Source organism: Rhamphochromis sp. 'chilingali' (genome assembly GCF_963969265.1).
Source record: "Rhamphochromis sp. 'chilingali' genome assembly, chromosome: 19".
Taxonomy (NCBI): domain Eukaryota; kingdom Metazoa; phylum Chordata; class Actinopteri; order Cichliformes; family Cichlidae; genus Rhamphochromis; species Rhamphochromis sp. 'chilingali'.
The window spans coordinates 25,726,884-25,741,937 of NC_137946.1; the positions used below are offsets into that span (position 1 = coordinate 25,726,884).

At 42.5% G+C, this 15,054-nt stretch overlaps 2 protein-coding genes across 3 annotated transcripts in view; one reads left to right on the forward strand and one right to left on the reverse strand.

Moving 5' to 3' along the window:
- ttc3 (tetratricopeptide repeat domain 3) overlaps positions 1 to 7,912 on the forward strand; it is a 29,521-nt gene extending 21,609 nt beyond the window's left edge. The window contains exons 39-46 of one of the 2 annotated variants that reach the window (XM_080866372.1): positions 148 to 251; positions 889 to 973; positions 4,263 to 4,376; positions 4,763 to 4,983; positions 5,102 to 5,216; positions 5,747 to 5,878; positions 6,196 to 6,288; positions 7,277 to 7,911. In XM_080866372.1, coding sequence (XP_080722498.1) covers positions 148 to 251; positions 889 to 973; positions 4,263 to 4,376; positions 4,763 to 4,983; positions 5,102 to 5,216; positions 5,747 to 5,878; positions 6,196 to 6,288; positions 7,277 to 7,387 — 975 coding nt within the window. In that variant the 3' untranslated portion in view covers positions 7,388 to 7,911. Of the gene's footprint in view, positions 1 to 147; positions 252 to 888; positions 974 to 4,262; positions 4,377 to 4,762; positions 4,984 to 5,101; positions 5,217 to 5,746; positions 5,879 to 6,195; positions 6,289 to 7,276 lie in introns of both variants that reach the window. The other variant, XM_080866373.1, reaches the window with a different exon arrangement.
- A 210-nt stretch (positions 7,913 to 8,122) lies between these two features.
- vps26c (VPS26 endosomal protein sorting factor C) lies at positions 8,123 to 13,246 on the reverse strand. The gene is made up of 8 exons (XM_080866375.1): positions 13,019 to 13,246; positions 12,276 to 12,419; positions 11,592 to 11,741; positions 11,142 to 11,222; positions 10,366 to 10,437; positions 10,105 to 10,255; positions 9,873 to 10,025; positions 8,123 to 8,417 (listed from the first exon to the last, which is right to left on the reverse strand). The coding sequence occupies exons 1-8, from the start codon at positions 13,073 to 13,075 to the stop codon at positions 8,335 to 8,337; spliced, it is 891 nt and encodes a 296-aa protein (XP_080722501.1). The 5' UTR covers positions 13,076 to 13,246; the 3' UTR covers positions 8,123 to 8,334.
- Between the last annotated feature and the right edge of the window lie 1,808 nt (positions 13,247 to 15,054).

Sequence of the window (15,054 nt, forward strand, 5' to 3'; positions counted from 1 at the left end):
TCCCTCACAGCTCTCTTTTAGCAACAAGAAATGTTTATTTTAATGTATTATTTATTGCTGGTAGAGGTTTTTTTGGGGGCACGTTGTTGACTCAAAAACTGACTTGAAATAATGACGACCCATCCTCCGCTTGTGTTACTTCACCAGCTGTCGCTAATGGAGAGCAGTCGGGATCAGAGCTTGCACGGCCTCTACAAAGAGCTGGCAGACGCCAAGGCTTTGCTGAACAAACTGGATGAAGCACTACACAGGTAAGAGCAGGAAAGAGTACGCGTCAGCCAAGTCATTTAAGAAACGGAACTAATGCCTCATAGCAGCCTGAGTTGGCCTCGAAACGTTGAAGTGCTTTTGCTGTTTTTAAAGTACCAAAAGTAATCTGTAGCAAGACACTGAGTAAAATCTGCTCAGTCAAACAATGCATGTAATTAAGTAAAGTAACAAAAGGGACTATACTATATTGTGTTTAAAGGTCCAGTGTTTGCAAAAATAAATTAAGTCTGCAGCACTCTTTTATTTTTTGCATGCACCAGATGAAAATTACTTTTTAAAATTTCTTTATGAAGCTTTTCGCAGCAGTGATGTGAGTTAAAAAGAATGGGAATTTGTTCCTGTTCAAACTAAATGGATTTTCTTTAAAGCACTGGAGTGAGGTAGGGCTATGTCTGGTGCCATAAGACCAGACTGCATGCCGGCCTGGTATGCACTCCTACACCGTCATTTTACTGAGCCAGTGGAGAGTGGTTGGCTCTGCCTCGGTGAGCTGAATCTTATTAAGGTCTTGGTGCTTTGGGAATGTGAATATTCCCAGTGGCCGGTGTTGATGTTGGAATGGACCGGATATAGCTCAGATGTTTTCAGGCTTATGTGTGATATCTGACTTCTTTGCAGATTCCCAAATCAAGACCTGGAAGCAGCGAGAAACAGCTGCAGAGACCAGATCAAAGAAGTGGAAAAGAGAATCTCCACTGCTGAGGTACAAGAACCCTTCAGATCAGACGTATGTTTGTGGCGCAGGTGTAAGATCGGGCAGCTTCATAAGCAGCAGGACTCGACAAAGATTTTGCATATAACTGCGATACTAAACTCAGGCCTCATACAGTCATTTAGAAAAATGTCTCCATCAAATGTTTAGCTGTCATTGCTTGAGAGGTCTTCAGTCCTGCCCATCACCTCTATGGGTGGACTGAATTTAACGCAGCAGCTTATATTTTACCTGTGTGGAGAGATCACCGTATGACATCCCACACCTTATGACACTCCAGAACAGCCTGATAAAATAAAACCACGCACAGTCAGTCTGTCTTTAAAAGAATCAGAATCAGAAAGGGTTTTATTGCCAAATGTTGAGCAGGTTTACAAGTGCAAACATACTGTCATAAATTACGCTTAAATAGACATGAAAATAAAAATAAGAATTAAAAGTGCTAAGTAGATAGATATATACATGAGTGCAGGTGGTGATCAGTGCCAAACATGGAACGATGCAGTGAACACAGCGTAGGGTCATGTGTTAGTGGTGGGAACAGTCATACGGTTATTGTTCATGTGTCCAACAGCAGAGGGGAAGAAACTGTTCTTATAGCGAGAGGTTCTGGTGCGAATGTACCGGAGCCTCCTGCCTGAGGGGAGCAGGTCAAACAGACTGTGTCCAGGGTGAGAAGGGTCAGCTGAGATCCGAGCTGCACGCCCCAGTGTCCTGAAGGTGTACAGGTCCTGCAGAGATGGGAGTCTGCAGCCAATCACCTTCTCAGCAGAACGCACAACATGCTGCAGTCTCTGTTTGTCCCTGATAGTGGCTCCAGCGTACCACACGGTGATGGAGGAGGTGAGGATGGACTCGATGATTGCGGTGTAGAATTGCATCATCGTCCGTGTTGGCAGGTTGAATTTCTTCAGCTGCCTCAAGAAGTACATCCTCTGCTGGGCTTTCTTAATGACGGAGGTGATGGTGGGCTCCCACTTCAGGTCCTGGGTGATGGTGGTACCCAGGAAGCGGAATGAGTCCACAGAGGTGATGGGGGTGTCAGTCAGGATGATTGGGGGGGGGGTGCTTCCTAAAGTCCACAATAATCTCCACTGTCTTCTGGGCATTCAGCACCAGGTTGTTGTTGCTGCACCAGGACACCAGACGTTCAACCTCCCTCCTGTAGGCAGACTCATCCCCGTCCGAGATGAGTCCAATAACGGTGGTGTCATCTGCAAACTTGATTAGCTTCACAGACTGGTGGGTGGAGGTGCAGCAGTTGGTGTACAGGGAGAAGAGCAGAGGAGAAAGAACACAGCCCTGAGGGGAGCCGGTGCTGATGGTCCAGGAGTCCGAGACATTCTTTCCCAGCCTCACATGCTGCTTCCTGTCCGTCAGGAAGTCAGTGATCCACCGGCAGATGGGATCAGGCACATTCATCTGGGAAAGCTTGTCTCGGAGATGGTCTGGAAGGATGGTGTTGAAGGCAGAGCTGAAGTCCACAAACAGGATCCTGGCGTAGGTTCCTGGGGAGTCCAGATGCTGCAGGATGAAGTGTAGGGCCATGTTGATGGCGTCATCTACAGACCTGTTGGCTCTGTATGCAAACTGCAGGGGGTCCAGGAGGGGGGCCGTGAGGGTCTTGAGATAGGAGAGAACCAGGCGCTCAAATGACTTCATGACCACAGATGTCAGAGCCACGGGTCTGTAGTCATTTAGTCCAGTGATCCTAGGTTTCTTGGGGACAGGGATTATGGTAGAGGACTTGAAGCAGGCAGGCACGTGACATGCCTGCAGTGAGGAGTTGAAAATGCCAGAAAACACTGGGGCCAGCTCGTTTGCACAGTGTCTGAGGGTGGCAGGAGACACACCGTCTGGGCCGGGAGCTTTTCAAGCATTCAGACTCTTAAACTTCTTCCTCACACCTGCTTCATGAATATGAAGAGTTGTGGTGGGAGGAGGTGGTGTGAAATCCTCTTTTGTGTGGGGTGAGGAGGGGGGTGTTGTAGGTGAAGTGTTTGAAGGTGGTGATGGCTCTGTGGAGGGGGGAGAGGTGGGGGAATGAGTGTCCAAAGTGTCTCTATTGTTGGGGCCGTTGGAGGTGTGAAGGCTGCCTGATGGCTCGTCAAAACGGCAGTAAAAGTCGTTAAGGGTGTTGGCCAAGAGCAAGTCATCAGTGGAGTGGGGGGTTTTAGGCTTGTAGTTGGCGATATTCCTAAAACCTTTCCACACAGAGGCCGAGTCATTCTCTGAGATCTGCTGCTGTATCTTCTCAGAGTGCTGATGTTTAGCAATGTCCACTTCTTTAGTGAACCTGTACTTGGCCTCTCTGTAGCAGTCCCTGTCTCCGCTTCTGAACGCCTTTCTCTTTTCCAGCCACAGCTTTTTGAGTTTAGGAGTAAACCAGGGTTTGTCATTGTTATAACTCACCCTGGTGCGTGATGGCACAATGCTGTCCTCACAGAAGTGGATATAGGAGGTGACAGTGTCCGTAAACTCATCCAAGCTGTTAGAAGCAGCCTTCATTGTGTCCCAGTCTGTAGACTCCAAACACGTGCGAAGCTCCTCCACAGCCTCGTTGCTCCACAGTTTTTTGGTCCTCACGACAGGTTTGGAGAGCTTCAGCCTCTGTCTGTACGCGGGGATTAGGTGGATCATGACGTGGTCAGAAAGTCCGAGTGAAGCGCGGGGCACCGCACGATAGGCCCCGCTGATCGTGCTGTAACAGTGGTCTAATGTCCTCTCCTCTCTGGTCGGGCATTTAATATACTGCTTGTATTTGGGAAGCTCATGGCTCAGGTTGGCTTTGTTAAAGTCCCCAAGAGCAATGATGAGAGAGTCTGGGAATGTCCGCTCCATGTGCAGTATCTGCTCCGCGAGTGCGCACTGAGCTGCCTGCGCATCCGCATCTGGCGGGATGTAAACAGCGGCCAGGATGAATGAAGCAAACTCCCGCAGAGAATAAAACGGTTTGCAGTGAATAAAAAGGTATTCCAGAGAGGAAGAGCAGTGCTGAGCAATCACTGTTACATCTGTGCACCAGCCACTATTAATGTAGAAGCAGACACCTCCACCTTTGGTCTTACCAGAGAGAGAGGCCTGCCGGTCCGCGTGCAGCAGATGAAAGCCCTCCAGCTTGAGCGCGCAGTCCGGGATGTCCTCACAGAGCCACGACTCCGTAAAACATAAGACACAGGAGGAGGCAAAATATACATAATCTGATATCATTTGACCGTCTGCATGTTTATGAGAGGCTCTGCATGGATGTTGTGACATTTTGTCTCCACGCGGTCCACAGCGGCAGTACCAGGATCAGATGGATCAGGTGAACACCGGCAGGCCAGTCACTGAGATGCATGCGGTCAACAGCCATCCTGAACCTGCAGCTGCTCCAGTAAAACCAGTACAAAAAGTTAGTTTACTCACAGCACTCAGAGCTTTCTCTCTAGGATATATATTTTAAAAATAAAATTACACACTCAGCTGAGCTTTATTTATATCAATAACTTGGGCTGATCACATGAGCAGCTTTGCAGCTGTATGTGTATTATGTTGATTTATTCTTCATTTATTATAAATTCTCTTTAGCTTTTGTGCATCAAATAGAAGTCAAAAATAGTTTGCTTCCTTTGCACTGAATGAGACAGCATTTATTTACTTCATATTTATTACACATTCAGCTAACAGTCAGATGGTGAACTGGATAAAGGGCTGAACGTCCTGATCAGGATCTCTCTGTTAGCTCACTTGTAACATTACATTTCTAACTCTTCCTACTCTTCTGTGTGGATGTTCCAGCTTTCTGCAACAGCCAAAGAGTTTACTCTTCAGTCTTCAGCTCAGGCCTCACGCGGCACTCCTCCACCCATCCACCACTCTGCTCCCCCTGCGGCTGAGGCACCGGCCCCGCCCTCTCAGCACAAACATCCAATCAGGACATCGGAGCCAGGACAGCAGCCAAACACAGTGTTCGGCAAAGCCATGGAGACGTTGTCCACCATGTTCCCTGACTATACAAGGTAACACTGGAGCAGCTGTTTAAAAAGAAAAGTGTCATCCTCCTGCTGCAGACTCACATTTAGACCATAGTGTTCAAACCCACTTAATAAAATGTATTAACTGTGTTTGTGTGCTCAGGTCGGAGTTGATGAAGTTTGTTCAGGAGCTGCGTTCATCCAGCGGTGGAAGTTTTAGCAGCATGTCTTTACAGGATGTAGTCGGAGGTGTGACCCAACTGATCCTGGACCATCAGGTAGACGCATTCTTAAAGTGGTTTTAAGGGTTTGCAGTGAGGTTCCTGGTCGAAGCTCAAATTGGGAGATGATGCAAATACTGGGTTCAGATTACACCATATCTGTCCAATTATGGACTGATCTGTTGTCTAAACCAATGGTATATTTGGACCATCATGATGCCCTGATAGAAAGACTAGCATCTCAAAATTGTTGGACTGTTCTGACCAATGTGAGTAAGGATAACGGCTTCTGGCAAATGAAGGAACAACACAAGAGAAGGAGAGCTGAATAATAGAATAATTTCAGTCATTATGGTTACATAATCGAGTGTGATGCATCAGGAATGAGAATTACCACCTCCAGCTCTGAGGTCATGGTTCTCAGCCAGAAGAGGGTGGCCTGTTCACACTTTTTAAAACTAACCAGTAAAAAGCATATTGCAGTCTACTTTATCACACAGGTCCCGTCTCAGGTGACTGATACCAGGATTTGCGGAGGCTTGCAGAAAGTATTTTCTTGACTATTTGACTTCATTTCTTCCTCTCAGGAGAGGTTTAACTCGACCAGATCCAGCGTTCTGGGTCGTAGGAGTCCAGCTCAGTGTGCTACCCCTCCGTTGATAAACCCAGCACCGGTGTGGCAGCCAATCGGACAACAGAGAGTCAGAAGTTCCAACGCTGTGAGTCCAAAAATCATCATTTAGTAGTGTTCAAGTTTGAAGCTGCACATTTTCATCATTTCACTGTTAGTGTTGTTTTCCTGCTGTCGACTTGCAGTGCTGTTGTAAGCCTTGATCAGAGTTGTAACTCATTTCTAGTGACCAGTAAATCTTCGAATTTACTTTAAAAAAATCGATTCCTTTGAGCAAACATCAAACAAAAGGAGTGCATTTATTGAGAACTAGTTTCATTTGCTAATTAATACAGCCTGGTATGTGCAGCATTGATAGGGTTGGGTGAGCGTTTAGCAGGGCCTGACTGTGCATGTCGATTGCAGCTGAACATGGAGGATCCCTGCATCATCTGTCATGACGAAATGAGCCCGGATGACACCTGCGTGCTGGAGTGCAGACACAGCTTCCATAATGAGGTGAGCAGCGATACCAGAGACTCACGGTAAACTGTTGGGTCTAAGGTGTGGAACAAGCAAGGTGCAAAATATGGCAGCAGATAAATAGTTGAGTTTTGCTTGGAGAGATTTGTAGCACAGTATCTGTGTGGCAGCCACAACAGGAGCTATTTTCCTTAGTGTTTAGAAAAAGGTAGGGTACCTCAGTGCTTCCTTTATTGCCTCCTTTAGCAGAGGACACACTGCTGGCTACAGGACGTCAAACCCAAAGGTTAACTATGAGCATAATGCATCTTCTTATCAAGTTATTTCCTTGTGTTAAAAGCTTATTTACATATAAAAACCTGTTAAAGTGAATTTTAAGGTCTGTCATGAGTTAGTCGGCATTAGTTACATCCTTTGTAGTACTGCCAACATTGTTATCATTAATTAAGCTTGAAGAGGCAGGGTTACAAGCTGGATAAGCAACATGTCCTTTTTCTTTATAGTCTGTTTATTCTTGTTTATTTAAAATCCAGACGTTGGTTATTAACTAATATTTTCTCTCATGTGGCCTATGAAAGTTGTTGTAGTCCATCTTCAGGACATTCTCAACTTCTGAAGTATTGAGGAGTCTTGTGTCTTGAGTGGAGAAGCACTGTGCTTCTTTTCCTAGCCCTGAGGAATTTTCCTCCACATCATTTTCCACTGAGGTCAAGGAAAAGAAGGCAACTAGAGGATGGTGTAACCATGTTCTGCACAGGCGCTGGGATATTAACCCACAAAGAAAGAGGGCTGCTGCTAAATCATGTGAACTGCATGATTTTCACTTCATCAATTGGTTGTAATATTGTGGCTGCACTATTGTGGCTGCACAATGTAATACGAGCTAAGCTTGGTTTTGTTTTTATAAAAAGGCCTAGGAAATGGAAGAAAGCGTTAACACCACACACTGGATTTTTAGTGAAAAGCATCCAGATGTGGCGTCTGGTCTAGTTTCAGGCTTTAAAGTGCTGTTTTCTGTGTTCAGTGCATCAGATCGTGGCTGAAGGAGCAGAGCACCTGTCCAACCTGCAGGACTCACGCCCTGCTGCCAGAAGATTTCCCCATGCTGACTGGCCGGAGACGTCCAGCTCCATGAAGTCTTAACCTTGCTTCCTCTCACTACTCATGTGTACGCTTTTATCTTTTTGCTTTTCTTATTGCATTAAAATCTAAAAAGGCTTTTGACTTTTCTTTTTTTTTTAAATGAAAGGTTTCATGTAATTGAAAGAAATAACTGTTCCGTGTTTTTTTTGCTTGGGATTATTTTATGGTGGCTAAATTTGCCATAAAACAAGGGTTATTTTAGATTTTGTGGACAGCTGCTGAGACTCCTGCAGCTGGTGAATGAGGAAGTCCCGGTAAATCCACAATGTGCCGCTTTCACTTGATTAAACAAGTCTTCATCTGTGAGCTTCAGAGCAGCTACCAGGGTGAATGTTTGGGATTTTTCTTTTTTAAATTTCTCTATTTTTTATCTTCGTGCAAAGCTGTGCTAACCAAATGCTGGTTATGTCTTTCTTATGTGACTTCTGGAAATAAAATAAGAGGAAAGTGTTGGTTTGGACTCAGAAATGCTGACATTAGAGCTGAAACACTAGCTGTACTGGAAAAAAAAAACATTAAAGTTATAAAACCCACTTGCATTCTGACTGACTCATTTAATCAAGCTGTACTCTCAGATGACTTCTGCTGCAGCTCTGAGGTTTTCAGGACTAGACCCACAGAGCTGCAGCTGACTGGATGTCAGCTGGACTTCTAAACCACCAGGTCCTGAAAGAACAGTCCCTGTGATGCTGCACATCCTTAAAAAAAACAACTTGGAAATATGAAATAGTTTCAAAAGAGAAATTTATTAAACTGAAATAAAACTTTAAAAAGAAAAGAGTTTGGTCACATTAACATGATGTATTATTAGGGAGGTCTCTGAAGGTTTGAATAATTTCTCCAGCTTCAGTTGCATGTTGAAGAATCTGTTCAGGCAGACGAGTTTGTTGCAGGATGAGAAGTGTGAAGGTCTCTGAGCTTCTCTCAGAAATGATAAGTTCAGAGTCTGCACAGCTTCAGAGGAAAGTTCTCTGTGATCAGGTGATCATCATGGAGCACGACGACAACGTTGACTTCAAACTCTGAAGGAAAGAAACACTCATGATCGCACTGCACAGAGAAGTTTGTTTTATCAAGAGCATGTCAAATTTAAGTTGGGGTTTCATTGAGTTCTCCACAGTAGCACATAATGTCCTAACTCCTGGCAGCAGTGAGGACTTTTTCCTTTAGATCTGATATTTGTTTACAACTGCGTCCTGCAGAACAGCCAACAATAACACTAATGTCTCACCTACCTGATCATCATTTGAGGGGCAGAAACAATTAATGACAGAGGCCTCTGTATAATATTCACCCCCATGTTCACTGAAAAAGAAGCCTCCTGTTCTAATTTTCTTTAATGTAAGCATTTTATATGCCAACTACCTGAACACTGATGCCACAGTAGAACAGTGGGTAGCACTGTCACCACACAGAAAGGTGGTTTACTGTTTGAAACCCAGCTAGAGCCTTTCAGTCTGGAGTTTGCATCCCTCAGTGCTACCTGGGTTAACTGGTGATTCCAAATTGGTTGTGGACATGAATAAAGTGTGACTTGTAGTCTAAAGCACTGTACAAATGCCAGTCCAGTCCAATAAATCTCATCCTGCAGATTAACTATGATTTTAGAATGCAGGCCATAGTCCTTGTTTAGCTCCACCTGCTGCAGATGGAGACTGACATGGTCGTGATCCTGTCTGAACATGGAAGCAGAAGTCAAAATGCCCTGAAATTCTGTTTTATCAAGAGACTTCTAGATGGGGGAAAAAATGTTTTTCCAGTGGCAGAAAAAGATAGTATACAAAATCAGAAAGCTGTGGAAACTGGTTATCAGTGTATACAATAAAACAGCAAAAACAAGAACATAAAACACCCCATAGTGAGGTTCAACTGTTAGTGGGTTTATAACAAAGTGGAGCGATTTGCAGCGGTGTAAAGAGGTGGAGACCAGCTCTCTGGAGAAATGAATAGCACTTCTCTATCTGGCAATCTGATGGATCAGACTGAATTTGGCAGTTGCCATGAAAACGGTATCACTGCACTGTGCCAAGTGTAAAGTTCGGTGGAGGGGGGATTATTATGCAGGGCTGTTTTTCAGGAGTTCGGCCCCTTTAGTTCAAGTGAAAGGACCTCTTAATGATCATCATATTAAACCCCCTAAATGAAGAATGGGACATCACTCAAGTTCATATTAATGTGAAGGCAGACAAATGAATAACTTTGGCAATATAGTGTGTCTCTTTGTGATGAGTGTTTTATATTGTTTTAATGTCATCATTGTAAATAACATGAGCAAACACTCTCTAGATCTGAAAAGATTTAAACGTTCAAAGTAAGAACTTGTGGTTAAAAATGCTAAACTATAATAAAATTAGTCTGCTGAACTTTCAAAATAAGAGCCACAGGCTTGTTAACCAGTAAGTCTAGTAAATAAAAAACTAAAATGAGCCTTGGAGTAAATTGTTTGTGTGAGAATCACAGGAATGGATTTTACTGACCGACTTTGAAGTTTGTTGTCTCCAGCGTGGGGCAGGTGAACAGTCTGGGGAAGATCATATAGATGGGGATGGCGAGGCTGTGGCAGACGTCACCTTCAGCTATCTGGATGTTCTGGATCTCTGTGGCGTCTCTGGCGTAACCCTCAGCGCAGCCTGAACACAGCAGATGCTCATAAAACCTTGGGCCTTGCCCAATGAAAGTTAGACTGATTGCCTCACAGCGTGCACTTACCGCAGGTCTCCACCCGTACCAGCTGCAGTTCAATACTCTTTATGGGGACGTCCGAGTTTTCCACCACCACCTCTCCAGTAAGCGGCAGGCTGATCACGCAGTTGGTGGCATCTAAATGTCCTCGGATGAGAAACTTGGGAAGTGAATTTTTCTGAAAACACAAAGCAAGTTCATCCATTGAGAAGAGCTTTAAACTTTAAGAAATCAAGCAAAAAAAATAAAAATAAAATAAAAATGAAGAGATTTAACACGTCTTCTGACCTCGCGGCTCTGCAGAGTGTCCGGAGTGATGGTGAAGTTCACCGGTGTGGGGATGACTTTAGATTTCTGAGGCTGGAAGTCAAACAGAAAATGATGTGACACAGTTTAACAAAGCTGAAGAAAAGATAACTTTTCAACAAAATCAGGAGGTGAGGAAACAGAGAAGTCTTTTTTTAGATGCAGATACTTTCTTCCTTAAAACAAACAAACAAAACAAAACAAAAGACAACCTGAGCACAGATTTTACAGAAGCTACAGAGCATTGGTGAGCATTAAAAAGGTTAAATTAGCTTTTTTTTTTTAATGTAAATAAGTCTGTAACAACAAGTGAGTGGCACAAAAATGAGAGAAACTAATTGTTGGTATAAATGTCGTTTCTTTTGTGGCTACCAATATGTCAATTTTATAGAAACAAAATATCATCATCCAGCTGCTTTTAAATGACTCAGTATAGTCCTAAAAAAAGTCCCGTTAATACAGTGATTCCCAAAGCACGGACTACTGCCCCCTGGTGCACTGAGAGAGCGCTGCAGGTGAGCCAATGAAAGTTTATTATGATTTAAAAAAGTTAGAAATGACAATCAAATATTTATGATTAAATATTCAAAGGTAATTCTGATCCATAAAAGTGTTATTAAATAATTTATTTACCATATTTGACCTGATATGTTTTATTACCTATCAGTGATGGAAACAGGGTAAAATGGAAAAGGTTTGCTGTAAGCTTATTCACACACAGCAGATCAGATAACAATAACCAGGTGTGTTTCACTCACCTGGCAGTGCACGATGAATTCGCAGCTCCTGCTCAAATCTTTGGCCAGCAGGGAGCGCTTCATGTCACAGCGGAGGGTGTACTGAGGAGTGAACAGAAAGGTTTAAAGCCAGGATGCCACGACATTACACTCTTTACAAGGTTTACTTAAAAGAAGCATGGCAGCGTGATGTCTTAAAGATATGTAGGAGTCTGTCCATTCTTTGAACTGAATCTGGTGAGGTTCATTAAAGGGACAAAACTTTTTTTACCCATGTGAATCTTTGTAAAGCTGACGACGATGCATGATATTTTCCCTCCAAGTGTCCAGTCACTGAGTTAAATGTCTGTTTCGAAGGTCCAGAGCTATAAAAACGCATGTTCTTCTTTCTTTTGTCTGGACCAAACAAACTGCACTGCTGCCCTGAAAGCAACTGAAAACCCTGACATACACCATGTTCTTCACACTCACTTGAATGTTGACAAAGACTCCGTGGTAGGTCTCGTACAGCACTTTGTTGCCTTTGGTGTGCAGAGGGAACTCAAAGGGAATCTCAGTCTTTCCTCCAGGGATTTTTCCAGCCTTGGCCACTTCAATGTTACTGCTGATCAGCTGGATGGGCTGCAACATGTTTCAATGTGATTATTATTAGGAACAATTGACTAGCAGTTAGTCTGACCTAGCAGTCAAACATTTTAAACCAGGAGTTCAATGATTATAAACGTATAAAGTGAAACTTGTATCCTGTAGGTAAAATATAACACAAAATCAATGACAGATAAACACTATTTGATGAAAAGTAAGGACTCAAACAGTAAAACAATGGGTTAAACAGTTTATGTCGCTTATTAAGAGTCTGTTAATTATATTTTGAATTAATTAAACGTTTACTTAATACAATATTTCAAAACAAAAGGCATGACTGATGCTTATAATAGTCTTGTTTTGTTTGAAAGTTCAGCTCAGGTAAATAAAACTTCTGGATGATTAATTTATGATGATTTTATTTACTTTTTTCTTGTTTTTTTTTTAAAAATACTTCTGTCTCATATTTATGCTGGTGAAACTTCTTTGTCAAATGGTAAAGGAAATGACCCTTTTACTAGTCTTTATCTCCACTCAAAGTGATTTTAAAACAATATCTTAGACGTTCACCTTGACAGAGTTGTAGAAAGCCTCAAAGACACCGACACTCTTGGAACTCAGCTGCAGATTCACGACTCCCTCCATGCTCAGAGAGATGCCATGATGCTGCAGTGCCTCCTTACAAACCAGCAGGATGACACCAGCCACTGTTTCCTGCACACCAAGCAACACGGATGAGCTACAGTCTGTCAGTTTTTTTTAATATACACAGTCCCACATTATCAAAGGCTCAAAAACAATTGGTCAAACTAAGATCATTTTAGCAACATTTTGCCGAATCTGATGGAGAACACAACCATAAACACTTCACAGTTCATCTTCCTGCTTCTATCAGCAGTCACATGATCATACCCATACCATAACTATCTCCATCATTGCTGGAACTGCTTGGCAGTCAAATGTCCAGTTACTTTTGGCTTCTAAAAATGTAGATGCATTAGTCTCTGCTTGAGGTTTCACTTATATTTTCCATCACAAACTACGATGTTATGTGTATATATCTGATCAATCTGTGAGGATTTCTGTGGCGAACCTCACAACAGACACATTTCGCCGTCACACCGACAGTCAGGTGCCCGATCATGTGACGCCGGCGACTGGTAGCTAAATAACTAGCTCGGGTTGTTACAGTACATTGGTTTAGTAGCAGTTACATAGCTACATTATTCATAAATAAAGAAAAATACTGTATTATTAACGTTAGCTGACGAGGTTGCAGAAGCTGCTGGTGCTAGCTAGCTGTGGCAACTTACCCCTTCTAGATAAACTTTGTTTGCTCTTTTCAGCCTTATATCCAACGTGACGCTCATTTCTGATCATTACACGGCACACAGTCAGTTAAAAAAATGCTACCTCCTCTCCGGCCTCCACCTTACTAATCAAAACACACACACTAAAAGCGCTAATTTTCACATCTGTTAGCCGAGTTCATGTTCCGTTTTGGACTAACAACAACACCGTATCCGGTCGGTCCGATCCTTCACAATAAAGCGACAACACGAAAGACGATGGGGATTTCCGGTCCAAATGATTCAAAGTAAAAACCGAAACAATCTAAAGGGAGAGAAATAATTTACAAAAGGGTAAAAAACAAACAAACTTGAAAACAACGTTAAACTCTATGGAGCACTCTCCATGAAACAAAAACACTGTCTTCATAGCTTTGCTGGTGCCTGGAGAGAAAAAAAGATTTTGGTTTTGTGTGCTCAGGTCTGTTTTTGCAGCTTGCGTAGAACAGTACAGTGGAGGTGACCCACCAACTGGTACTGGAGCATATCGGGATGTCTTAAAGTGACATCACTTCAGACTAATATTGAGATAAATTACTTTCATGGTTTTGTGTGTTAGCCAATCACCAACATATATGTTGAATATTTGTAGACCTGGACACATTTTCTTTAATCCAGCAGCAACTGAACTAGATATGCTAAATTTGTGCATTTATTTATGTATTTTTTTTTTTATGTAAATTGGTGTTTAACAGTGTTTACCTTTTTGTTGCTTCTTATTTTGGAAATTTTAAAGTCACTTTTAGATTTTACCACTAGATGGCTACATTGGGCTACTTTACACAAAACAAATACATAAAAATCTTATCTTTACGTTTAGATTTTAATTGTTCAGAATGAGATATATGAGGTTGTCCCTTGTTTTTTGATTTGATGCACTTGTAACAGGTGTTATTGTGCGGATATTGTCAATATTCTGTACAAACCAAACAATTAAAGTCCGTTATTGAAAATTTAATATCTCTCAAATCTCAAAGTTATGTAATTCTGAATGAGGTTACACGTTTTATTTGTTTTATATAAATCCCCTTTTATACCACAAACATCCATCTTCTTGCGCTTATCTGGGGCCAGGTTGCAAGGGCAGCAGCCTAAGCAGAGAAGCACAGACTTTCCTCTACCCAGTCACTTCCTCCGGCTTATCCTGTGGAGCACTGCAAGCTGAAAGATATAATCTCTCAAGTGAGTCCTGGGAAAACTAAAAGCAAAAAGGTTAAGAAAAAGAAGAAAAGGCAGGAACTAGACCTCATGACAAAAAACTGCTTTTCTTTAAGAAAATAAAAGTGAATAAACCCTTAATTTTAATAAAAATGAAAATAAAGTCCCTCTTTGCTTAATGGAGCTGGAACTGGATACTTGTAACATCTCAGATTATAGGCAGAAAACATCACACAAGATGTCACAGCAAATAAAATCCTTTAACAGGGGCTTTTGTGTTTTAGTGTGTGGCTCATTATATTTTCAACTTTCATTTCAAATCAGCTCACATTGAGCCTGTGTGTGCATTGCAAACACAGGCTTCAACATTTATTTCATGTGAAGGGATGTTGCATCAGGGGTTGTGAGTTACCTCCAGAATATCTCACCGGTGGTTCTCACATTATTTGACATCTTGAGTGCAGCTTTAATGCTTTTCAAGCTGAAAGAAAAATTCTGCTGACATGTTACTGCTTTGTCTGTTACAGTAAATATTAGTTACTTTGGACCATATTGTTTGGACCAGACACAAACGCCACCAGCCATCTCAACTTCAGTGGCTGCTCCACAGTGTTGCCACAACACAAGGCTGACAGCTAAAGACAACTGTGTGCAGGCTGAGCCTCATTCGTCCTTTGAAAGGCTTTAGCCCTTCATCTTTCAGTTACAGTGCTACTTTCTTTACAATGAAGAAGTTGTCGCTATGCAAATTTGCTTGCAAGTATTTTTTTATAGAGAACTCCCACATTCATTTACTATTATACAGATGCCCTGACGTTAAAAAAAAGAAGAAGCATTTTCTC

Coding starts and splice junctions, on each gene's coding strand:
- vps26c (XM_080866375.1), bottom strand. CDS start 13,075: ATGAGCGTCACGTTGGATATAAGGCTGAAAAGAGCAAACAAAGTTTAT. Junction 12,420..13,018: donor ACAAAGTTTATCTAGAAGGG/GTAAGTTGCCAC, acceptor CTTGGTGTGCAG/GAAACAGTGGCTGGTGTCAT. Junction 11,742..12,275: donor CTTTCTACAACTCTGTCAAG/GTGAACGTCTAA, acceptor AACATGTTGCAG/CCCATCCAGCTGATCAGCAG.